At 32.2% G+C, this 26,965-nt stretch overlaps 2 protein-coding genes across 5 annotated transcripts in view; both read right to left on the bottom strand.

Annotated features, from left to right (window-relative positions):
• The window catches only part of LOC123672253 (zinc finger protein 729-like), a 74,879-nt gene that overhangs the window by 4,987 nt on the left and 42,927 nt on the right, over positions 1-26,965 (bottom strand). Inside the window, exons 5-7 of the mRNA XM_045606282.1 lie at positions 19,834-21,223; positions 10,829-12,009; positions 1,382-2,371 (exon numbers count right to left, since the gene is read on the bottom strand). Of these exons, the coding sequence (XP_045462238.1) occupies positions 1,382-2,371; positions 10,829-12,009; positions 19,834-21,223 (3,561 nt within the window). The remainder of the gene's footprint in view (positions 1-1,381; positions 2,372-10,828; positions 12,010-19,833; positions 21,224-26,965) is intronic.
• Positions 1,248-9,931, bottom strand: LOC123672899 (zinc finger protein 2-like). Of its 4 annotated transcripts, XM_045607231.1 has the most exons (3): positions 8,717-8,735; positions 4,540-4,761; positions 1,248-2,371 (listed from the first exon to the last, which is right to left on the bottom strand). In XM_045607231.1, exon 3 carries the CDS (start codon positions 2,353-2,355, stop codon positions 1,372-1,374), a length of 984 nt encoding a protein of 327 aa, XP_045463187.1. In that variant the 5' UTR covers positions 2,356-2,371; positions 4,540-4,761; positions 8,717-8,735; the 3' UTR covers positions 1,248-1,371. The 4 variants fall into 4 exon arrangements, with proteins under 4 accessions (XP_045463187.1, XP_045463186.1, XP_045463189.1 ...); XM_045607230.1 differs by lacking the exon at positions 4,540-4,761 and having other exon boundaries at positions 8,717-9,931; XM_045607233.1 differs by lacking the exons at positions 4,540-4,761; positions 8,717-8,735 and adding an exon at positions 3,029-3,124.

Raw genomic sequence — 26,965 nt, 5'->3', positions numbered from 1 at the left:
TTTATAGCAGAAAAAATTATATTCAACTAATATTATAAATAAAAACAATTTAATATTTCAGCTATTTTTATTTCGAAACATGTTTCGTTATAACATGGCTTTTTCAGATGAGTATTACTGGATATTGGATTGATTCGGTCTTCACTTGATGGAAATCTATTTATTACTGGATACTTATTTTACAAAGTTTGAACATTGGAAATTTCAAAATAATACCCTGTGTTGCCATTATAACTATTTTAAATTGTATCATTTCTATTGAAAAACCCTTTATATGATGGCCAACCATCAGGAAGATCGTTCCAGAAAAAAGTTAGGAAATATGAAAAATGTAATAATATATCGAAAGGGGGATAGAGAGAACATTTTTTGAATGTTCTAAAATTAATTTATTAAATTATATATTTTTTATGGAAATTACGACATTCTAAATATTCAAATAGAAAAAATAGTTTATTGGCATATTGAAGATTGAATTCGAGGAATGAAATTTCAAAAAAACAATTTTTCGAAACAGTTTTTTTTGATACATTTTTTCTCGAAATCTTAGCATCTATTCTGTCATGAAATTTGAAATGTTTTTTTCAGGGGGTTCAGCTACTTTGCTTTTTTTTGGATTTTAATTGCAAATGGGCTGATATATTCTGGGATCGAGAATAATAAATGTCTGGAAGAATATTTGTATCAAAAAGTTTTCTTTGGATTAGTTTTATGTTTCGTTCTCTGCAGAATAACAACCAAGAAAAAAATCAAATATAACGAGCCATGACTTCTTAAGATCAATAGTGAGGGCCGCCGCCAGACATTTTGGCGCCCCGGCAAAATGAAAATTCACCGCTCTGCTCAATACAGATCGGATTTGGTTGGACCATTTTAGGTTTGGGATTACATATATGAACAAAATCTGAAAACTATTAAGAGGTCTGATCATTTGCATTTTGCTAAATGTGCAGTTTAGTACCTATTTATATTTTCCTAACTAGTTGGGATCGTCTATTCGATTTCAACAAATTGGCGCTTAAATTTTTTTTTATTTCACTAAAAAGATTGGTGTCGAAAAGTATGTTTTGTTTTATTCATTACTTTGCTCCATTAAAATTTGGCACCCCGGCAAATATTTTCGATATGCTGGTCCTGTCGGCAGCCCCCCAATACTAGTTTTTCAATTAACTTCCCATTATACTGAAGAAAATCTGTCTGCAATTCAAGTTGAGCTTAAATATATATAAATGAAATAAAAACAAGTGTACTGAAAAAATAAAGCTTTATTTTACAAATGTTCATTGGTAACATTCATTCTGGTCAACTCAGTAACATAAAAACAAATTTCGACAAAATCAACCTTTAACATAACATTAATAGTAAGAAAATTCACAGGTACATCTCTTCGCCCCTCTTCAAATGAACTTTATTATGTCTTTTCAAATGACCCCTATCTCTGAACGCTTTACCGCATAGTTCACAAACATGTTGCTTCTCCCCCGTATGTATTGACATGTGCATTTTCAAATTGAAAGAGTTCGCAATCACTTTCGAACATATGGGACATTCGACTTTCCTGCTTATACCTATATTATGGATTACACTAAGATGGCGGGTTAAGCTTTTCTCGAAACTAAACTCCCGATAGCAAACCCGGCATTTATAAATGTTTTTTACCCCCGTCAATTCCTCACTATGATTGTACTTCATGTGACAGTTCTTGTAGTTCTCGGTTGCAAATTTCTTCGGACAAAAATCGCACTGGTACCTTTTGATGCCCGTATGGATTTGCTGATGCGTTTTCATCAAGTATTCTGTGCTGAAACCACGTCCGCACTGGTCGCACTCGTAGACCACGGGCTTTTCGTGTCTGTTCAGATGCAACGTAATGACAGACAGATGTTCGGTTGAGAAGTCACAGAAGATGCATCTATATTCGCTGAAGTGTTTAACTTGGTGTCGGCACAGGTCCAAAGGGTTGCTGTAGTATGAAGAACAGCTAATGCAACAATATATGGTATGTTCATGGTTCCTCATGTGCTTGTTCAACTCTTTCATGTTGCTGAAGCCCATAGGACACTGCTTGCATTTGTAGGACATATTATGCCTTCTCATATGGGGAGTCATTCTAGAAACAGTTTTTCCGCACACGTGACACAGTCCAGTTTTTTCAGACTCATCGTTTTCGGTCAATTTCCTTCGAATTCCTTTTTGACTGAAAAAATCCGAATCGTCTGCTTCGGTTTTGATTACGAGGTCCGAATTGTATTCGGAATTGACAATGTAGATTGTTTCGGTTGTATCTGAATCTTCCGATTCTTCTTTGATTCCAACTTTTTCTTCCTCAACGCCGACTTCGTCCAAAAAGTACATTGCATATTGGTAAAACCTAAAAAAGGAAGGGTTAGAACAATTTTAATTGAGAGGTAGATAGGGAGGATAGAAGGACTTAGGATATTGACATTTTATTCCCCACAAGGGTCATTTAATCGTGAAATATAAAATAAAAATACATAAAACCACAACATTTCAAAATAAAAACAAGTAGAAGGTGAATCAGTACTTGAGTTTAATTTCAGTATTCACACATTATTGAATATTCTTGATTATTTTTTCACATGTCAAATTCTGACATTTTGGTGGTTTCAACTGATAGTAATGCCTTATTCTAGCCAATCATTCGGGATTATACTGAAAAAACTGCTTCCTAATCGATAATACCTTGTTTACATTAAAACGCCAAAATTTTACTTCGAATTTGTCATTATAGACAGCTTAAAGTGCTTCGAATTTTATTGAAAAATGAACATAAACTGATTCAGCGCCATCACCCAAGAAAATATTGAACATTTAAAATGTTGAAAAAAAATTTCCCAAATACAACTCGTTCTTCAAATTTTATCACAATTTTTTTTATTTTAATTACTCAAACTTGTTTATTAGAGGCAAAAACATTCAAATAAAAGGGTAATATTTTTGCCAAATGAACAAGTTTTTATGTGAAAGAGGAAATTATCGATAAAATTAGAACCACTGGTAATATTACCTTTGATAATTTGTTGAATTTGATAATTGATTTTTTAAATTTCAAGTTTCTTCGATTAATCTGAAATATAATATTGGATGGTATATCTTGCTCATTTTGTCTTATATTAAACTGTTCAGAATAATAGGACATTTTAAACGATATTGCATATTCATAATAAACAAGAATGTTTTTCTCAAATTCTGTGGTTATTCCGTTCATTCTTCCACATCTTGTAGAACAAAATCGTGCGAGAATATATCAGAAACGCACAGTTTTCATGGTTATATTTTATTATTCTATGTTGGCACTTCAAACTTTCCGCCACGGCTTTATCTGTCAATTCATCAATTTGCCTTAAAGAAATCAGTTCTGCCAACCAACATTTTCCAATGCAAAAATCACTAAATTATATTTATGGAAATATTTCATTTATTTCAATGAAAATGCAATGAATTAGAGAAAATATTGTATAATACTCGTACAGAAGGCTCATTCTACCACTCGTTCATTCCAAAACTCGCCACTTCGTGGCTCGTTTTTGAATTTTGAACTCGTGGAAGAATATCAATGCCTTCTGCACTTGTATTATAAATAACTATTATGGCACTATGAAAAATATATTTAAAAAAACATCGTTTATCGAAAATATAACTACATACATGAAAACATGGATTGCTACAACTCTACATAATAATACAATACTTTTTATCTGTTAGAATATTACTTCATCCGAACAAATTTCGAGAGAGACAACCAACCATACACTTGAAGTTTTACTTCAACGTCGTAGGTTGCGCTGCGAGTCTGCACGTGGCGCGGCCATCGAGAGAGAAAACAAATATAGATCTTCGATGATCGAGAGCAAACGTCAGTGACATAACCTGAATGTTTTAGTCCTTCTGTCACGTCTTCTGTTCAGACAGCTGAACTGGGATGAGCCCCCTTCTGGGTTGGGCTCCCTTGCGTTCAGACAGCTGAACTGGGTTGAGCCCCCTTCTGAGTTGAACTCCCTTGCGTTCAGATAGCTGAACTGGGTTGAGCCCCCTTCTGGGTTGGGCTCCCTTGCGTTCAGACAGCTGAACTGGGTTGAGCTCCCTTCTGGGTTAAGGTTCCCTTTCGTTCAACCTTCTAGAACTTGCTTAGAGAAAAAGTGAGACTTACGAGAGTGTTTTGAGAATAAACGATTAAAACCATTATCTGTGTATTAGTGAATACTCTGTATTTCAAAACCCCAAATATCCAAAATTATCACAATCTTTTCATTTTTTAAATGATACTTACAAATATGTTTTTTTTCTGTACGAGTGAAAATATTGTGATCAGAAGATGAAATTTTGCATTGTTTTCATTTGTTTGTTTTCTCAGAAATTGATTGCAGAGAGATTATTCATTTGAAGTGATATAAGATATTTTGCATTATTTGTCAGAATCGGATTAGAAAATGTGATATTGATCTCTCAAAAATTACGAACGAAAAAATATTTATTCAAGTATAACTTGTAAAAAATGTAAAATTGTTCAATATTCACCGTTCCGAAATTAGCCCTGGAAGTGGCGTCAAAAAAGGTATGACGTAATGGTGCCAGACATCTGTGAATAAACCCCTTTTTAAATTTGGCTTCCTTCGTGTTTGTTTCTGGGCTGATTACTTAACTCCTTATTATACTGGGCCTTTTTTCTGTCTTTTACTAAGCTGATCTCTTAACCTTCTTTTTTGATGTTCGTTCAAGAGCTTATTGCAGAGCTGCAAACTTCGAAGAAATGTTTGAGGTTATGTTCATCAAAAACTTTGTGAGAGATCCCTAATTTCAGTTAAGTCTCTTCAAAGAGGTAGAAAAGTGTTGGCATTTCATGGGGAAATTTTTAACGTCTGAATTATTCCTGAAAGCATGTGCATTTTAAGTACAGTCAGGATCAGAAATGGATACGAATAGATAATTTTATCGAATCCAAGGGCGTTATGGGCTTCAAGAAAAAATCTCAGAAAAATTTGCCCAAACAACAACAAAGGGTAATAAAATCATCAAATAATCAAAAGAGCCGACATTAACAGTTACGTCCGTAATTACTTCTGCAATTTCATTTGAAACACAATACGAAACATATGCCTGTTCTTTTTCCTATTCAAATGTCGAAAAAAATTCCAAAAAATATGCCCTTTCTGGTCTACCAATAACAGCAACAACAAAGGTAATAAAATCATCAAACATTCGAACGTGCCAACAGTCATTTCACCTGCAATTTCAGTTGAAACACGTTCTTTAGCGATGAGGATTGTAAACCTATTGCTACGATCTACTCACTAATTTTTGTGTTACCCTTATTTGTATTCTTATCTATTTGATGATGTAAACTTGATCAGATATTAATTCTTCGACGAAATGATTTGTTTATATTGATGCCATTACATGTTTGTGTACCAATTGGGTAATTGTTGTACTCTTCGACGGCAAAGATGTGAATTTTGTAATTCACAACTGATATTGTTATTTATTCCATTTCGTACCTTGTCTGCTTGAAACGCATATTAAGTGTTAGGTGATTTCATTTTGAAGGGGTCATGACCCCCTTGACGCCACCCTGGGATCGCACTCAGACAAATTCATTTCGATCAAATTGTTGTAATCCTCTTAGGACTTGAAGTCCTAAGTCTTGTCTCCATTTAATCGATTGCTGGTCTGTTTCTTCATGAAAGAAGTACAATAGGGTTTGAATTGTCAACAACTATTGCACAATACTAGTAAAACATTTGAAGGTTATTCTTTCATAACGTGAATACTGAAATGAGTGCCTTTAATATTCATTTCAGCCAAATTCGACAGTTTGAGAAAATCATTTCATAAACTGCATCCATATTTTCGAGAACAGGCAGACTGTTATGGCTTTCGTATTGATTTATTCTCTTTTGAGCCTTCTGGATCAATCTGCTTCAAATAAGATTGACCACCTAAGATCGTAAGATCACTGGTTTCTTATGAAGCTCACATCAAACTTTGTCATTTCTGTATACACTAATGGCAACGATACGTCTTGATATTGTTGATATCTAATGGGAGCAACAGAGATGGAATCCCATTTGTTGAGAAAAGAACTTTAAACTGTAAGTTTCTGAATTTCTTTCGCAGTATGGCCGTTATCCTTGTACTGCTCCATCTCAATGAAAGTAATGAGTCCGGCTCTAGACGGTGGTTTATACCGATAAAAAGTATTTGTGTAAGTACTAATTACACAGTCTCTGTGCCTGTCAAAATTTGGCTCAAAATTAATATTTGATAAGGGATTTTTCGTTTCCCTGCGACCTGATGGTCTCTTGTACCCCCCATCAAAGTTATTCTCTCCATAGACAGCTGACAGTAATCAATTTCTATGAATTGTTATGAGTACCAAATAAACCATAAAAATTACTGAAAAAAACGTTTTAGAATTTCTCGAATATCTCGAACAGAAACCAAGATAAAGTGAAGTTTTGAAACGCCTTGTAAATCGAGATCGAAGCAAGATATTTACGAGCTGATTTCAGATATTAGGTCTAGTAAAAAAATTCATTTTTTTTCCAACAGATGGCTTCAGTTATCTGTATCTAGTACAGTGACTGTTTACACAACAGTGACTACAACTTCGGCCATCCGCCATTAAACGTTGGCGGGAAATGATAGATTCAAACGTTAACAGGTGTTTCAAGATTCAGTTGGTCGACTGCACATGCGCGAAGATTGGTCGACCGCTCGTTTCTTTTGATAACATCTTCATATTTTGGAGGGTTTGAACCCCCTAAACCAGTCACAATCACTAACAAGTTAAACAAGAAAGCTTCAAAACATGTGAAACAGTCCGGCACTCGAATGTAAATAGTGAAAATCAGAGATCTCTGGGGAAAGTTCGACATTTAATGGCGGACAGAGCTCCAACCAATCAAAACGCGGACGAGCCGTGTCGTCACTGTAGTATATACAGTCACTGTAGTATCTAGTTGTATAAGTCCGATCGGGTTTCACCAGATGGCGTTAGAAAGATGAGATTTCGTACTAAAAAAACTTTTTTAAAAGTTTTGTGATTAGTTTACTAGCGAGGCGGCTGAAAATGTTAGTGTTTATGGCCCTTATACAGCCAATCACGTGTAATTTTGGTTTCGTCGATTCTGTTCCCATAAATCCGATGTTAAAGATGCACCACGCACCGGAAGTCCAATTGTCAAAAATGTCGATGAAATCATGGACATAGTCGAGTCCGACCGTTATGTCAGCGACAATGTTACGACGTTGACAAGCAAAAACGGTCTTGGTTGAATCGCAGTGAGCCGGCTAAAATGGTGGCCAAGCTAGATTTGACGACCCGGAAGGTTTTGCTGTGTGTTTGGTGGGATTGGCGGAAGTTACCTACTATGACCTGCTCCCTTACGGCACAAATGTCAACTTCATATGAAACATTTTCGAGTAAAATTCATTTTTCTACTCGGCGGTAGCTATTACGCCCCCTAGCGGTAGAGGTATGAACTTCAAAACAATTTCTAGTGTGTTCTTTTGTAAACATTAGTCGTAAAATTTTTTACCGCAAGTCTCTACGATGAGTGGATCCTGAGATATAGCCGCTAACCTCGCTTATTTGCCCAACCTGTACGTTAGATATTGTTCATGCGCAAACTTGAAATAACCAGCAACTCAATATTTCGCGATTTTGATGAAATCAACTACAGTTGTCCAATAATGATTATTCTATTTGGTTCATCGTATCAATACATATTATAAATTTTATGGTTCTATATATCTACTTATTATAAATGAATTATAATCTTTTTGAGCAGTGTCACAAATGTCGATGAAATAATGTCCTTCCAAATATACCTATTCTTATGTTATATATATTTTTATTTTGAAGATGAATCTTCAGACAAACATTTTCAATTCGATTTCAACAGTTTTCTAGCCGAGGTCAAGTCGGTTATTCATTCAACGTTTCACCTATAACTGCGAACAGATTTTTTCACAGGTTTCCTCGTCCTAGATTGTAACTCGACACTGTATTTTTCGAAACTAATTGTTCTGGTATGCAAACACTCTCTTCATTAGATTCCAAGTCTTTGATTTCAAATTCAGACTTCGTTTTTTTTTTGTTTTTATTTTAACAAAATATCGGAAATCGTGTAGGCCTGTTTTTGTAGAGTATGACATATTAAGAGTCCCTTGTACCTATATATAAAATTGTTTTTTGTTTGTTGAGAAAAATTCAATAAAAAAGAAAACAAATTTTTTTAGCTTGCACAATTAAAATACGAGAAATACCAACAGTTTATTCATACCGAAGCATAGGACCTCTTGATTTGAAACATCTGATGAATATCAAAATGTAACATTATACAATCATCTAGATACCTGTGTTGGGATCCTACTAATTTATCATCGATTGATACGTTAACGATCTAGAAAAAAAACCTTTACTTTTGGCTAAGTGTTATTATGATGCTAATGAATATCTAAATGATAATTGTATTGATCAATTCTCTTTATTTATTTATGTTTTGGTTATTTGTTCAATTATTTATGACTTGTCCAATTCACTGTACTTGAAACGAAGAATATTAACGTTGTCAAAAATTCTATGATTAGCACATATAGTACCTCTTATAAATCATAAAAATTGGGCGATTACATATATTTTTTGACGATTTCATCATTGTTTATCATTTCGGTCGACTTTTTTGATACTCACAAATTGACGGATGAGAATGATGACAACAAAAACACTAATATTCACTTAGCACATGCACTTTTTAACTATTCGACTATCAACAAGTTTACACGTGGAGAACACTCACAATATCACTTTCGACTCTATGGTCAATCATTTTTAAATGATCTACCGTTAAATTATCTATGATCATGATTAACAGATTTATGAACGAATTTTAATGGATAAAAATGGAGAATTAGGAATAAGAAAATTACCGTTTTCTTCGTTTTATATTTTATTTACAGCACAACTTAATAGTGAGATAATTTCCATGAAACGGTTTCATTATTTGTTAATCAACAAATTGTAGATATCTCTATAATAAATTGTCCATCAGTTTTGAACCTTGCAGAATTACTCTAGACACACAACTACAGTTCTTTCACTTCATAAATTCACTCAGTTCCTATTAATTATAATATTTTATGATGAAAATATATAGTCCTCAATTTTCATCAATCAGACTAGTCCATTGCACTCAAAGCACAAACTAATTTTCTTTCATTACTCAATACACCCTATAATCCTATATACTAAATTAAAAATTATTCACTAGAATAAATGAACGGTACCCAAGGAATCATCCATGAATTAAGTCACATAGCTTATTCATCTTTCTCTTTTTTACTAATAATTTTGCTTCAACTTCACGATAGAAATAAAATACGAGATTACTTTTTGACTAACTTTGTCATTTATGTGACCGAATTTATGAATATTCCAAATTGTTAATTGCCTTGGTAACAAATTTAATAATCAAAGGAGTTATTTTGAGAGTTTTCTCGAAGTAGTATTGAATGTTCAATACAATGTCAGTGAGGAAGTAACTTCATGAACAGTTCTGGTAATTCCATCGATGTAAGAAAGCTTGTTCGTAATTATGTTGAATTTAACAGTGCTTTTCAAATTGAAGCAGTTTCTTAGGAAAAATATTCATTTATTTGATTTTCGTTCAAAGAACTGCTTATTATATATTCAAAGAATCCTAGTCAAAAAGTCTTAGTCCACATAATAACAGGACAGTATGGTAAAATTCAATGTTCTGGTAAAATCTTGTATGTCAAGTATATTTCATGATGTAAATATGTAAATAAATACGAGACGCTATCAGGACTAACAGAAAACCTAACAAAGGAGCAACCAAAAAAATTAAACAGAAAGTATTTTTTCCGGATGAATCGGAAATCAAAATGAAATTTCGAGACAAATCTGGTTTTTCACCATAATTTGATCCCCCCTTTAACTTTGTTACTAAAAGAGGTACAAAAAAATGTTTTCAACAAAAGTTTAATGAAATCGACTAGTGTTTTCTAAAATGATTTCAAAAAATTAAATATATACAGAGTGGGCAACATATTGCATGCAACTTCATGTTTTCAAATGGAACACCCTGTATATTTTTTTTTTATATTTGACTAGCTCTTTTTCCCCTGATTTCGAATATATAACATATGTTTGGTCTATCTCTCTTATTCTGAGTACTACAGAGTTTCAAATTTCAAGAACCACCTAGCATGCTCAGTAATCAGTTTTCAAATGGTAGGCTGCGATAACTCAAAATGCCCTTTTTAGAGTTCCAATTTATAGTGAAAAACGTATGTCATATATCGTTAATAACGAGATAACTCAAAAAAGGGCATTTTGAGTTATCGCAGCCTACCACGTGAAAACTGATTACTGAACATGCTAGGTGATTCTTTAAATTTGAAACTCTGTGGTACTCAGAATAAGAGAGATAGACCGAACATATATTATATATTCGAAATCAGGGGAAAAAGAGCTAGTCAAATATGGAAAAATATACAGGGTGTTCCATTTGAAAAAATGAAGTTGCATTCAATATGTTGCCCACTCTGTATATATTTAATTTTTTGAAATCATTTTAGAAAACACTAGTCGATTTCGTTGGACTTTTGTTGGAAAAATTTTTCTGTACCTCTTTTAGTAACAAAGTTAAAGGGGGGGTCAAATTATGGTAAAAAACCCGGTACATTGACCAAGGAAATTCTTCAAATTTTTGAGATGACTTCAATAAATTGTTGACATCATAATTATTGAATCACCAGACAGTTCTTCATATTTTCGGCACTTCAATTCATTGGAACACCCTTACAAGATTTTAAATGAATATTGAGCATGGCCTTAGCAACAAAACCCTTCTGACAGAACTGACACACGTAGGGTCTTTCCCCTGTATGGGATCTGATGTGGATGACCAGACTGGATCTTTGCGAGAAACACTTGTTACAATACTCGCACACATAGGGTCTTTCACCCGTATGAATCCTCACGTGTTCCACCAGTATGGGTTTCTTAGTGAAGCATTTCCCACAATACGAGCAACTGAAAGGTTTGTAACCGGTATGGGTCCGCTGGTGGAATTTCAACTTCTCCTTACTGGACAAGATTTTCCCGCAAATATCACAGATAGCCACATTACCCGTGTGAATGTTCATGTGAAGATTTAGGCTGTTCTTGTGTTGGTACTGTTTCTTGCAGATCACACATTCGTGGATGTTCGGCACACCTGTAAGTTCTTCCTTGTGCATACTGCTACGATGCGCCGACAGATACCTCGAATACAAGAAGCATTTACCGCAGAATTCGCAACTAAAAGGCTTCAAGCCAGTGTGATAATTCTCATGCTCGATGAACCAACTGAATATCTGAAAGCCCTTGTTACAGATCTTACAGTGATACTTCTGTGTTTGCTCGTGGTCTCCACTCATGTGTTTCTGGATCTCAAGAAGTTCCGTGGTGTTGTAGTCGCAGAAGATGCAGCTGAAGATGCCCTCTTCCGAGTGAGACCTCATATGAATGACGTGATCAGCGGGTTTCTTGTGGTTGATGCCGCATTGTTCGCAGCTGTAACTGTTGTTGTGGGTTTCTATATGTTCTTTGAGGGCACTTTTGTGCTTCAGTTCTCTTCCACATATCTCGCATGGGTGAGACTCGTTAGTAAGTATGCCAGTGCGGAGTCTTTTTCCCTTGTGGTCAGCCTTGTAGTGAGCCTTCATTTCTTTGAGACTCCTTTTCAGGTCGTTTTTACAAATTGGACAGTCGAATTTTTCGTCATCGTCGTCTAAATCTTGCATCCGGAATTCAGCTTTCACCCGAATTTTGCCAGTTTTTAAGGGTGTATCGGATGAACTGTCGTCTTTGGTATATTTCCTCTTTGACACATCTTCCTCTTTCTCCTCCTTCAATTGAACTATTGGTATGAGGACATCGGGAAGATACCTGGAATGACTAGTGTTAGTTATTTTGAAGGACTAATCGTTTAGAAAAATAGAAACTTCATCTTACCTAATTCGAAATAGAGGAATTCTCCTCAAAACTCATTTGAATGTTTTGGATGACATAATGAGTAATCCAAAAAACCGGTTGTACGAACATAACAAAATTTCATTGAATATCATTACTTTTAACTAGAGAACGGATTATATTCTTTTCCATTTTCAGCCAATTCTCAACAGTTATTGCATATTTTACCAAAAATTTAAGGATTTATATTTTAATTTTTAAACATTTCTTGATATGATGATAAGTTGATACAAAATAATATCTACTGATTTTGTTGTGTATATTTTTTGTTTTTGATTAGAACAAAATAAATTGAGGTTCCCAGCAAATCTCGTTATACATATCTTCAATTCGGGAGATTGCATCATCAAATGACTTCTCAAAATCATCAATTCTAATCAATTTAATTATAAACAACTTCGACTTATATATAATTCGCCTGATATCTCGACAAGCAAAAAAAGTTATTTGTTTTAATAAGCAGCGAAGTAGAACATTGACTGCCGCGGCTAAGGCAGTCATCAACTTAGCTGCCGAGTTGAACATATAATTCTTTTCTCCGATTGTTTGTAATTATGTATGTAGGATATTGTATTTTCAAATTATTACAATTCCCACAATCTTTTTATTTTTCCTGTACTGATAAAGAGAGAGAGAGAGAATAACTTTATTGAAAACTTTTCAAAGGGCTATCGACCGAGGTCTTCCTGCCCTTGTACAATTTCTGTTTTAAAGTTTAATATTTTTTTATAAGGTGTGAGTCTGTGAAATATAGAACATAAAGAATATTAGGGTAGGCTACGTAAGTATTGAAATATTGGTTGTACTGGTATCTTCCTTTTGGGTCTTTCCGGGTGGGTGTACTGATAAATTATCACTAAATTATATAGAAGTACTAATTTTTCATTCCTCTTGATAATAATCATTTTGCCGCCTTGACAGGAAAGCCCTTACTTTACTGCCTAGACAGGAAAAGTAAGACTTTGCTGAGTGATATGCGTCTACAAAATTAAGATTTGCAGACAATCGGAGAAAAATTTATTTTCGTTTTTTTATTTTTTGCTTTCAAAATTCAATGATCGACTTTTCGATCTAGGATGACCAATGAATGCGGTATATAAATCGATTTGTGCACTAAATATAATGCTGTATCCTAATGCAGAATGTCCAATTCTCAATTTTAAAGGGAATTACAATAACATAAGGAATTATGTTATTGTTAGAATATCACTCATTTTATAGATAGAGCATTGCAATGTAACCCTCATTAAAGAACTCAAGCGCGATATTCAGACCCTAAACCTATAGTTGTTATTATTGTATATATAATATTATGTGTATGATGTAATGAGGGTCTAAAGAATAAATATATATTATTATTATAAACGTATCATGATCATTCCCAGATTCTTGCAAATTCCGTTCGAGAGTTATCGTATACACGGCAACAGGACAGGATTGATTTTAACCTTGAATTTCTCATTTAAGACCATTTTCGACTCAATCCAAATATTCACAGAAAATGTTATCAAAAATATAGAGCGAGATATGGAAATACCATCAAATTGCATCCCAAATCCGCAAAAATTGAAATTCTTGAAACCATCTACGCTCTACAAAAGGACTTCTCAAACAGGGAGGCGTAATAGGATTGCTGCTATACAAGTTTTGATAAGTCATAACATTTAACCATAGCTCTAGCAAAGACTGAACCCAGAGTTGACCAACTGGTACAGATCTCGCATGCTGAAGTATCTGAAGTATTTTAATATAAAAATGAATTTTTCATTTTCATATCCCATAAGTACTTTAAAACATTTTATCCATAATAAATAAATGTATTGTATATGTATTTTACCTATTTGAAATTTAAGTAAATAATTCAGTTGATTTAAAAAATTAGTTTCTTATTTTTGTTGAAATTTAATTAAGGAGAGCTCGGGAAAATAAAGGTTGATTGGGAACCATGCTCTTACAAGATACCTACCAACACTAACTTTCATCCAAATAGCATTGTAGAAGTTGAAGATGTCAAAAGGCTTTGCCGACACACATACACGAAACCACTACTTTCTAAAGCAATGTGAACGTATTTAATAGAAATAGATAATGGCAGTTAGAAAACCTAGAACATTTAAAGGAAAACAATATAACAAAAGAGATCTTAAATCTTTCTTGACCAAATAATTTCGAACCTTTATTTTAGTTTCAAGTCCAATATCAGAAATTTTAAAAGATTTTTGGTTTGGAACGATATTTCTAATAAGTAATACTAAAAAAATCATTTATAATGTATATAATCGATTAGTATAAACATATAGATACAAATTACAATCGACTCTTAAAAATATAACATATGTGAATTCATAAACATATTTATAAGGTCAATTGAAATCAATAGTGTATATTATTCAAATAAGAACAGAATTTAATAATAAAAATGTCACAAAAACATTCATAATGAAAAAAATGACTAGTGATTATAACGTATTTACTTAAAAAGGCATACAAAAGAAATACTTGAACTATCGAGTTATTTACCGTTTCGGCAATTTGGTTTATGTTTCAATAAATCTTCTCTGAACTTATAAATATTCAAGCAATCCGCACATGGAAATAAGATTATTTCTGAATATTCTTTAATTTCACTATAATCCTTAATAACTTCTGATACTTCTTCATTCACCTCATAAGATTTTTTGTGGTATTCATATTTACTAATTTGTGGGTTCTTGTTCATATGACAACCGCAACGTATTTTCCTTTTTTCATTATTTTCTTTTTCTATTATTTTATTCTTATTCTTATTTTTATTCTTCCTTTCACCAAAAGTACTAGATATTATCTCAGGAGTAACTTTCTTCGTAGTTATTGCTACTTGGTCAGAATTCAATTTTGAAGTTAAATTAGTATTTATCAATTGATCTGAATGATCTGATATTTTTATATTTGCTCCATCATCGGAGGGATTTTTCAATACCAGTACTTTATTGGATTTCACTTCATTGTTCTTGGACACTTCATGATATTTTTTTTTATGCTTTTCCAGCGAAGTTTCTTTCGAAAACGATCTGAGGCACACTTCACAATTCATTATTTGGCCTTTTCGTTTTGAGTTGTGTTTTTTTTTTCGTTTTGAACTGTGTTTTTTTGAATCATAATAATAATCTGAGGGTTTAGAGAATATTTTTCCGCATTCCCTACATTTAAAACAACATGAAATATTCGGATCTTTTGGTTTATGTCGAAGCAACGTAGATTTGTCTATTAATACTTCTTCACAAGTTCGACACTTCACAAAAATCAGAACCATTCTTTCTTTCGAAATTATTTCTTCTGTAGATATTTTTGTGGATCTTTTTTTACTATGTTCGATTCCAAAGATATTTTGAATACGCTTTATTTTTCTTGATATGAATGGATGATGCGACGAGAATGATTGAAATAATCGAGTGATTTGGAAACCTTAGTCCAACACAATTTCTACACAAAAAATTTCAAGGTTTTTTAGAATCACCGGTTTATGTTTATGTCTTCAACAGGTCGTTACTGCTGGTAAACACCAAGTTACACTATGCACAACATACTTTGAGATTAATAAAAAAGGGAACGAACTGCTCCCATATTAACACATACTCTTCACTAGAAAGAATATTATCCTTCTCCCATTTTAAATTACAAGTTAATCTTTCATAACAAATATAGTTTTATAGCATATGCAACACTCATGAATTACTCGGATGATAAATGATATAACTGAAAGTTTAGGTTAGATATCCGAATTAATCGATCGCACAGAACCATTTCCGTTTTTTCCTTCGAATCACTAACCACAATAAAATATGTTGTCACAAATTAATTTTTATTAAATATAAGTTATTCTACTTTTCACTATTTTATTTTGTTAAAAGCAATAGTTTCAGTACTCCTCATCTGAAGATCGATAAATTATCCACATAAAAAAGGAGCAACTTCTTTTCCATTTTTCACGACTTTTTCTACTGAACTAACCGTTCTTTGATTTATTTTTATTTATTGGAGTTCCCAACAAAAAGATAATATCAATTTATATATATTAATTCGATTGGTGTGAATTTTTATAAACCAAACCAATAATTTAATAGTTTTTAGTCATTTCCACACATATTATATGTGTTTTCATCAAGTAAGAACGGAATCCATTGAATGAGCATTTTATTGTTCTCAGTATTTAGCAGTAGGTATCGTTACAAATAAGTTTTTATTTTTCAATTTTTCAACTTTTGATAATAACTTCTGTACTCCACCTGTGAAAAATTCAAAGTCACTTTGTGACTTTGGTACAACAATTTGTATAATTGTCAATATATTTATATCAGAAATTTATTGTTTTAATTTGAGCTGTTCTAACATGTTATAATTCATATTTGCATAATAATGATTATTTTTACGATCTAATAATAATAAATGAAATAGATAATAATAAATGATTTATTTTTAAAAACTTTTTCAATTATTGATTTATTTTGATAATAATAAATGATATATTTTTAAAAACTTTACCATCCTGTATCTCAAAAGGTAAGACATTTAGGACATATGTTGATATGAGTTTTTTTTCTTAGAATGGGCCAAAAAATCACCCCTATAAATATTGACATTCAATTAGGAAACTGAATACAGAATTTTAATAAATGTAATAAATGTAACATCGTACTGGCTTTTGAAATGTTTTTTACCGTTCTTTACTAATATACTGAAAACTATTTCATATAACGAATTTTAGAGATTATTGTGTATTATCGATTCTTAGAATTGTGTGAAGTTACTTAAAAATTAAATCATTATTTACAAACCAAAAGCTAGAATACCTGAGGCCTTTTGAACTATATATTTACGGTCTTTTGCCATCAAATTTGTGTAAAAATGTTTTTTTATTTTTAAATACATTAGTTAAAAAAACTAATTCAAGCATATTATTTTTTTTTCAAATGTAATAAATAAGCGAGAAATACCGGTGATCCTCGTATCATCTAAATGAATTAAACTTATATATTTATATGAAAAGACATTCATTTGACGTGATATACAAAAATATCTCGTATATATCGTACTTCGTTTTTGTTTATCCCGTCCCTTTGAAACTGTAAGCGTAAAAAGTATACAGTACAAAACATGAAATGCGAAGCATTTTGAAAATTATTTTAGGCACAACATCTCCAGACAAAAAATGAAGACTACTCACTAGGCTAACCGATAATCAAAAAAATTCAATGCTAAGAATTCGTTACGTCGTCACTTCGCTACAGCGTTACAAATGAAGCCGAATAGAAAAAACAAAGACATTTTTAAGGATCATTCGTAGAAATGTCCTATCTCAGGGCATACCATTCGAAAAAATGAAATTATTGGCATTTTTGATAGTCATTTTTCAAAATTGCAGTGGCTTTCGGACCACCAACAGAGTTATCAGTAAATTTAGAGTAGACTTGAAAAAATATATCGTAAAATTAACTCGAACGGTTCAAAATATGATCTTCAGTTTAAACCATTATAACCCTGAAATTTTTCGAAAAAAAAATGTTCAAATAGTAACACAGATAAATGATGACAAGTGGAATATTTCGAAAACAAAATTTCAAGAAGATTACGAGTATGTTATAAAAACTGTGAATTACCATTTGAAAAAATAGGGTAGTATCGTATTTCACCACTTTCGGACCAGCCTGTAGAGTCAAAAATTAATTTAAGCTTATACGATGAGTGCTGTCGATTTCGTCGAAATTTGAATGATTCTCTTAGCCTAAAATTTACATAAGTTATCGACCGATTGAGCACTATTGACAAACGCTGTAAAAACAAATTTTGTTATCATTATTATTGAGTTATGAATCATTTCAAGCACGGGTTTTCTCGGAAAATAAAAGACCTAAATAAAACAAGTATGAAGGAAAAATAAAAACTCAACACAATGAGGGAAACAATAGAAGATAAACTGGGACTGTGTTAATTGAATTACTTTAACATCCATTGTATGCAATTTTATACAATATACAGGGTGTTTCCTAAACATGCGGCAAAAATTCAGGGGGTTGTTCCTTGGACTATTTTAAGCATGTTTTGTCCTTGGATGATTTTTGAAAAACCTCTTTGTTTCGAAGATACAGGGCGAACAACATTTTTCATATTTTTAAAATTAATAATAGTTTAAATAAAAATGCGTACCGCACTGTGTTTACTAAGTAGGTGCAATTTATTTTTAAATTTGTTTAACAACATTCCAATTACTAAAAACCCTTAGATTATTTCCTATGGGGCCATCTAAAATCATTAGTTTATACCACTCCAGTAGAAAATGTGGAAGACTTGCGAAATCGGATCATTGCTGGGTGTACCTTAATAAGAAATGATCCTGGTGTTTTTGAAAGGGTTCGGCAGTCAATGAGGAGAAGATTGGATGCTTGTATGCTGGCTAGAGGTGGTCATTTTCAACAGTTTTTGTAGGTTGAGTTGAATTTTCATGTTATTTTTCATAATAAAATGTTATTATCTGAAATTTTGTTTCCCCTATATCTTCGAAACAAAAAGGTTTTTCAAAAATCATCAAAGGACAAAATATTCTTAGAATAGTCCAAGGAACAACCCCCTGAATTTTTGCCGCATGTTTAGGAAACATCCTGTATATTCAATTAGCGGATGTCACTCCATAAGAATTCCTTGCAATATTCTCTATAATGGGAAAAATTGTCATTTATATTTCAAACACCCTCTGACAAAAGGATAATAGAAACGAAACATCATTTAATATTCTTAAAATAAAAGGTAATTAAAATGAATGTTCGTAAAATGAAATAAAATTCACATTGACCAGATCTCCTCTCAAAATTTACCACTTACCTATCAACATCATAGTTAATAAACATTTCTTGGAAGTTAAGAAGTAGAATGAGAAATTGTATAAATTATTAGTTTCATTTGTTATTATATTTGTATATTATCGAAATATTTTCATTTCATAACGAAAATAAAAAGATCATATATCATTGAAATAAACCAGTTTCTGCCAAAAAAACACTATACGTAATTATCTATTTTTTTAAACGGAAAATATCTCAACAGGTTCGAAAAAACATACGATTCAAAAAAATAGCCATCAACTATGTAGGATACTTCCGCAAGGTAACTGCAAGTGATGGATCCCTTTTTCAACTTTTGAAAAAGTAATCTTCCACATGAAAACGAAGCGGATTATTCATGAAAGGAAAAAGGAAAAGGATTAGTAAAAATTTATTCAACATTTACACATAAAGATTGTAGTTGAGTCTAAAAAAAAACCATGATATTTGCAAGAATTTAATGGGATACAATCTTTATTGACAACATTTCCATTATGTGTATTTTTCTCTACATGTTCTAACGAAATTATTGTGATATTTGCACTGTAAAAAAATAATTTAAGAGATGATTGATACCTAACATTTGCTATCAGCATTGGAGGAATAAAAATTCGTATTTAAGTATTCCAAAACTTTATTTAACTCTAAAATAAAAAATAGTGAAAGAAAAAAAATACAGATAAATACAAGGATCATTATTCATAGAAACTTAAGTGCAATATTATAACATGGAACCGTTTTTCACAAACAAACAAACGAATTCGTTTAGGTCACATTTCTATATCACTATTCGGACCCATTGTTATTGTTCTAATTGCAAGTGTTTCTATGCATGTTCAAACCTTTCCTAGATGAAAATATTTTGGAGCATAGCGCACATACAAAACTGGTAATCTTTTTATTTTCATGCGCGCATACTTGGTGCCTCTTTAAGCCGGCAGCACTCTTGAAATGTAGATTGCAAACAGAACAAGGATGAACGTTGGTGGAATCCACAACTTCCAGTATAGGAGAAGGAGATTCTTGGGTTGTTTTTTTTGTGTTATGGAACACCATATGTTCATCATAAGCAACCTTATTTCGGAAGACATCAAAGCAAATATCGCATGTTAAACTAGACGTCGTTTCCAATGCTTCTGTTGGAGCTACGATGATAAGTGGAGAGGCTTGATTTGACACCGAGTTGCAAGGCCTTCCTTTTTTCCCTGGTTTCAACATATCGTGTATCAATTCACTTTCGTCGAGTTTTCTTTTCACTCCCGTAGGATCAATAGTTGCAACTACAGTTTTTTGTACTGTACATGCTGGCGGTTCGGGAGATTTCATTAAGGCCTCTTTGATAACCCAAATCTTAGGTTTTGGTGTACTCGACTCTACACTAGACTCCTCCGATTTCCCCGCAGGTTGAACATCTGGTTTAGCTGTATCTAATTTTGGCGTGGTTGGTGTGGATATCTTCGGTTGAGTTTGGGCCGACAATTCTAGGGCAGAAGCCTTTGATGCATCTGTGGTATGATGGGTCCTTTCATGTTGCATTAGCAGGAAACGATGCTCGAATTCTTGGCGACAATAGGTACACCGAAATTCCGGCTTTTTCCTATTTGATCTATATCCATAGCGGGACGTTGAAAAGGTGTTGTGCTGCATAATATGTGTCAGATAATCTTGCGGTTGATCGTAGCTCTGAGAACATACTTTACACGTAAAGCAGCAAGGTTTTTCCGGAGTCAAGGGTTCATGCTTCATCAGAAGATCACTGTTGGTGAAAAGAATATCACATGTTAAGCAACGTATCTGTATATTACATAATACAGGAACTTTTTTGGTCTCCCCACTTTCTGACTTAGATGATTCGTTCGAAATTGAGTTGGCTGGAGCCCTGATGGGTTCTACAACTTGAACTTGCTTCTGCACAATGGGTTCCGCTGGTCTTGGAACATATTCGATGACTACCGGCTCAAGAACTATATTCGTTTTCGGAGAATCAAGAAGGTCAACAGTTTTACCCAAGGGAGACTTTGAATTTATCTGCGCCACTGGGTCATTAGGAATTTGTGTTTCTTCATCCGATTCACTTTCGATCTCTATTTCGCTGTCACTAATCACATATTCTTCTTCGCTCTCTGGTTCGTGTTCTGCCTTGTGCACTTCCAAAGATTCAGCTGAATCGAATTTTTTGAAACATCTGTAGCATGTGAGATTTCTTCTGCTTCTGCCAGGTACTATATAAGTGCCATCTTTGTCCAAAAGATGTTGTATATTGTTCAATACAACATGGCATGGTTTAGTTTTATGTGAAGTAATAACCCTAAAAATGAAATATGATTAGATTGTGATAAAATATACAATAATTCTACAGTGTGTCTATCACAGAAATAGGAACATGGGAGATATATAAATAAGAGACTAAACGTATATTGGTATCCTTTTAATTGAACAATTGAGGATATTATTGATGAAAGATTTAATTTATGTGTATAAATTAAACCTTAGAAGCAAATGAAAGAAGCAGAAACATATCTGTACTTTTAGCATAACAATTACCACATGATATGAATATCATAATAACATAAATTATCTGACGGCGGTATTTGAACCTGAAATCAGCCGTTGGGAAGTCCGAATAAATTTTGGAAAATTTAAAACTCTGATATCAAAAAACAATTTTTGCTATTCAATTCATATTAAAAATCAGGTAGCAAATGCTTGTTTTCAATCTCACTTCTCCAAAAAATCAATTGATTCCTACTTGTCTCCAAAATCTTGTATCGTGTGCTTGTGCAGTGTGTTATTGCGATACCACACTGATCCTTTATTCTAGCACAAGCACAAAATACCCAAAAATCGGTTTATACTGATTTTTAACTGAATTTCATGCAAGTAGCTCTTAAAATTCCCGTGAGAAACACTGCACGATATACGAACAATTTTTCCATTATACACAATTCCAACGATTCTATATTGAACTTAAATAATCAAAAACGGGATAACTTTATTCCAGTTTTTTTTTATAGTGCAACTTCTTTGGAGACTAGTTTTCATTTGGAACGAATCTAAAAATGTTTATTATCAACAAAAACTATTCAAAATCATTTGGCGAAATATTTATTAAATGAAAAACACGACTAAAGTAGCACCTTCTATTCAATTCAACGATTTCTTCATACAAACTTTGAAAAAAGAAAGACAAAATTCAATATAAACAAATGGAAACGATAAAAATAAAATGATAAATATATGTTGAAAGTATCGTTTCCAAATTCAAAATCCTTTGAATCATTCTGATGATAATTGAAATTCTGAAATTTTCAAGGTTTTTGATTGAATATTCATAAACATAACGAAGAGATGAAATACTTCTCGAAACGTTGCTGTATGGATTAATTGATTAGACAAGCATTCCTTATGACTGAAAACCTTCGCCGTCAAAATTATAATAAAATACAAACAGAATATACAATAGAAGAGATCAAAATGCAATAATTATATAAGAAATAATAATTAAAAAATTTGCTTATGAGAAAATTGTTAAAAATGGAATAGGTGCAGGAAATTCAATTGTTAATAAAATTTTCGGTTTCAACAATTCTTGATGGTTATACATTTCCAGTAAAATAATGATAAATTCAACTTTTCACATATTTGTTTATATTCAAGTTACCCATTTAATTGAAATTTTTCGAAATTCTGTTTAAAAAAAAATATTAATACATACTTGTCACAAACAGCATTACCTGTACGTACAGCATTACGTGTACGACGTACCATCTCGACGGATTAGTCACAAACACTAAGTAGTCAGTAAACTAGTGAGAACAACAGGTCGTCTGAGTACCTCAATAACTTTATGAATGGGTCATAGAGCGTTTCTGTTTCAAAATATATTTAATGGCCTTAGAATATTAAGGTGAGGTTAAAATAATAATAATAAATAAAATATTAACGATCAAAATAACAAATATTTATTTCAAAATAAATTAAATAAAATAAAATTACGATTCATAAAAACTCAGTAAATATTCCATAATACAATAATTCCAAATAGAGTGACCGTTGTTTTCTGGTAAATCACCTTTGTATTCTACCTGTACAGGGTGGGCGAATTTCAGAACTAAAACTTTAAAACCAGAGAAGATAGGCAAAATCTGATCTATCAGTCAAAGCTAGAATATCTATGAGAGCAGTATTCCATTATTCTGTGTGAAATTGAATAAAAAGCATAGAGATGAAAAGACTAATAGAAGGAAACTTTTAATTATACGATGCTAATTTTTCTGTGCTCATCAACAGTTGAAATCATAAAAATATTGAGACTTAGATGAAAAAAGAGTTTTCGACCCTTTTCTATTATTTATATTGATACTAACCATACAATGTTATATATTTTTCACTTCAGGAAAAATTAAGCTTTGAAGAAATAGCGAAATCTAGTCTTTCCAATTGAAAAAACATGACTTTGGGTCATAGCTTCGTAATTAAAAACCCTGTTAAAAAGACGAGCACACCGTTGGATTCTAAGTAAAAAATTACCTGTATGATGTTTTAATTTCAGAGCTCTATCATCAGTATTACCGGAGATATATCGGGTGTCCCAAGGTGAGTGGCCTATTAGATTATTATGGAAACTATTGATGGTAAAGATTTCAAATTTTGTGGATAGATATTTGGCCATGTAAGGTACATTTTTAAAATAATTTCACATTTCCAGTGTTGCCGGATGTACGACAATTTGGCAACAACTTTGTTATTTTGAATGGGACATCCGGTATTTCTATTTTTTTTATGATACTCCATAAAATATTGAATCTATTCACTCTTACTTTTCCATCCCTATCTTCGACGGTTTTTGAGTTATTAATTATTTTTCGAAATTTTAGATCAAATTGGCGTATTACGAAAATGACTCTAGTTCGCTCAATATTTGAGATTTGAGTCAGAAATTTTGCAAGTTGTTAAATATTGATCTGATTTGTGTCACTGCTTCTGAATTATGGTTGTCAATAATACAGGACGGACCAAAAAAAATCATCATTTGCCAAGTCACAAAATTGTAAAAAAGTCTGTGTAAGTGAATAGAAGAATTGTAGAATGTGTTGAACTGATTCCAAAAATTGAAAAATATACTAGGGGTCTAATTTGAAAAAATAGACTTTTTTACAATTTTGTAACTTGGCAATTGATGATTTTTTTTGGTGCGTCCTGTATTATTGACAACCATAATTCAAAAGCAGTGACACAGATCAGATCAATATCTAACGACTTGCAAAATTTCTGACTTAAATCTCAAATATTGAGCGAGCTAGAGTCATTTTCGTAATACGCCAATTTGACCTAAAATTTCGAAAAATAATTAATAACTCAAAAACCGTCAAAGATAGGGATGGAAAAGTAAGAGTGAATAGATTCAATATTTTATGGAGTATCATAAAAAAAATAGAAATACCGGATGTCCCATTCAAAATAACAAAGTTGTTGCCAAATTGTCGTACATCCGGCAACACTGGAAATGTGAAATTATTTCAAAAATGTACCTTACATGGCCAAATATCTATCCACAAAATTTGAAATCTTTACCATCAATAGTTTCCATAATAATCTAATAGGCCACTCACCTTGGGACACCCGATATTTTTTTTCGATATCGCCTTTTTTTTCAGTTTTCGCTTTCAACTCGAAAACTCTGGTTTAAAAGTTGTAGTGCTAAAACATCGAAATTTGCCCACCCTGTACATGTACAATGCGAAAATTATTAAGAGAGTTGTTCATGAGACGTACCAAAGATTTTTAAAGAATATATTGTTAACATCATACTTTTCTTCAATTATGACTATCAATTAATTTCAATTCAATTGAATCGTCAATAAAATACTTTTCTCTATTTCAGTATCCTATAAAGTTCATTACAGTACTAAAAACAGTGCTGTAAAGAACTCATTACAGCATCGTTTTCAGTTATATTTTTCGGTTTGTGGTTGTCTATATTGACTTCCAATCCTATCAAATTTCAACAAACGTCAATAATTGTCAAAATAATATAATTCGGATAAAGTGAAATGATTTGCAACATTAATCGCAATTTCTCTTAATTCTGGTGGTGTTAAATCGATTTCATCAATAACATAACTAACGAATTTAATGAGTAATTGTAAATTATTTCAAAATTCTAAACGTACGATTCATATCCAAATTCCGTAATCTGTCAATGTTCGTAACAGTCACACCAACTGCAATGATACAATACAAATGTCACAAGGATATTCAATCTGAATTTTTCATTTAATTTCGACAATAATTCACAAAACTTGACTGAAATAGAGAAAATATCGTCTAATACTCGTTGCAGAAGGCAATTCCAACACTCATGCGTTCGAAAACTCGCTCCTTCGTCGCTCGTTTCAGAATTTCGCATTCGTGTTAGAATAGAAGCCCATTCTGCAACTTGTTTTAGAATATACTATTATGACATTCTGAGTGGATATTTACGAAAGATGTGTTTCCATCCATCCAGGACACTATTCCAAAAATTCACAAAAAGCACAATTATCAAAAATAAGTCTATCAACAATAACACTATACTGCATAACAAATGGTAACCAGGGTATTTTATCGATAGCACGTGTTTCGCAGATACCGGCACTTGGGCTTTCTCTTCTGAATAGTTCTGAATGTCGGCTGACTCAGTGACTCAGCTGTGTAGTCATCTCATCAGCCCAGGTACCATTTACTTGAACATGCGCTTTGCACAAATAGAGAAAACATTTTTGTGATCAGTCCGGCGTATTATTTGGCAAATTCTTATTCAAATATCTTATTGCCGACTAATACCTAGTTAATGAATAATGTAGATATTTGGATTTTTATAGTAATTACAAAAGATATCTTAGGAACTAGATAGTCAATTAGAATGATATTTCGTAAATACCTTTTTTCATCATTGAGAGAAATTCAACAATTCAAATAAAAAAGTTTAGAGTGATAAAAATAAAAAATCATCTAATAAAATTTGAAGAACGAGTTGTACTTGGGAAGATTATTTTTTCAACAATTCAAATGTTCAATATTCTCTTGGGTTGGGAGGGCGCTGAATCGGTTCGTGTTCATTTTTCAATAAACCACACTTAGAATAAAATAGCACATTAAGCTGTAACTAATGACAAATTACAAGTAAAATTTTCACGTTTCAATTAAACAAGGTATTATCGACGAGGAAGCAATGTTTATAGTATAATCCGGATTGATTGGCTAGAATAATGCATTGCTATTAGTTGAAAATGTCAAATTTTGACATGAGAAAAAAATTATCGTTTAATATCAAATTATAACCCCTAACACTATGGAAGTTACTTGATAGAAATTCAAATCAATTTAATGAAAATTTAAACTTTTAATTTCCAGAGATTTTTTTCCTATGGTAATGAAAAAAGTTATTTGTTTCGGCATTTCAAATATCATTTAGCGAAATTAGAATTTTCTTTATATTGTTTAAAAGTCGACTGGTGTTCTTTGAATCTTTTTGTAAAGATTCTACCACAGTGATTTCCAAAGTGGTCCAGGTGGCCACCGTGCGGCTACTTTATGGGTGTTGATTTGGATGGAAAAGTAGGGTCGTTTAATTTTTTTAGAAAACGGAAATTGGAAACCATAAGAAAAATAGCTTCTAACCATTTCAATCTAAAAATATTAAATTTCCTCATAAAAAAAATTAAAAGAAATTTTTCCTCTTGCAAAAAGAGATGTAACAACATATTTCACAAACATACTTCGTTTGAACCTACATAAACTGTGCACAGTTTATATTTTTATAAAACTCTACAGTATTATAGAGTTTATTGGATGTATTTTCATGAATAAACTCTCTTATTATTATTATATAGATATGTTTTTATAATCAAGGCGAATTTTTACCAAGAAACAAAATTCGTGCAAAATATCCAACACTTCCTTCGATACAAAAGACAAAGAAAACCGTTTTAATAACACAGGAGTTTATAAATTGAAATGTAATTAATATAATAGTATATAAATAGTTCAAAATGGTAGAACCTTCATA

The sequence above is a fragment of the Harmonia axyridis genome, chromosome 2 (genome assembly GCF_914767665.1).
Source record: "Harmonia axyridis chromosome 2, icHarAxyr1.1, whole genome shotgun sequence".
Lineage (NCBI taxonomy): Eukaryota > Metazoa > Arthropoda > Insecta > Coleoptera > Coccinellidae > Harmonia > Harmonia axyridis.
The sequence above is the reverse complement of the archived record's forward strand: the minus strand, read 5'-3'. Positions and strand labels throughout refer to the sequence as shown.

Coding starts and splice junctions, on each gene's coding strand:
- LOC123672899 (XM_045607230.1), bottom strand. CDS start 2,355: ATGTACTTTTTGGACGAAGTCGGCGTTGAGGAAGAAAAAGTTGGAATC.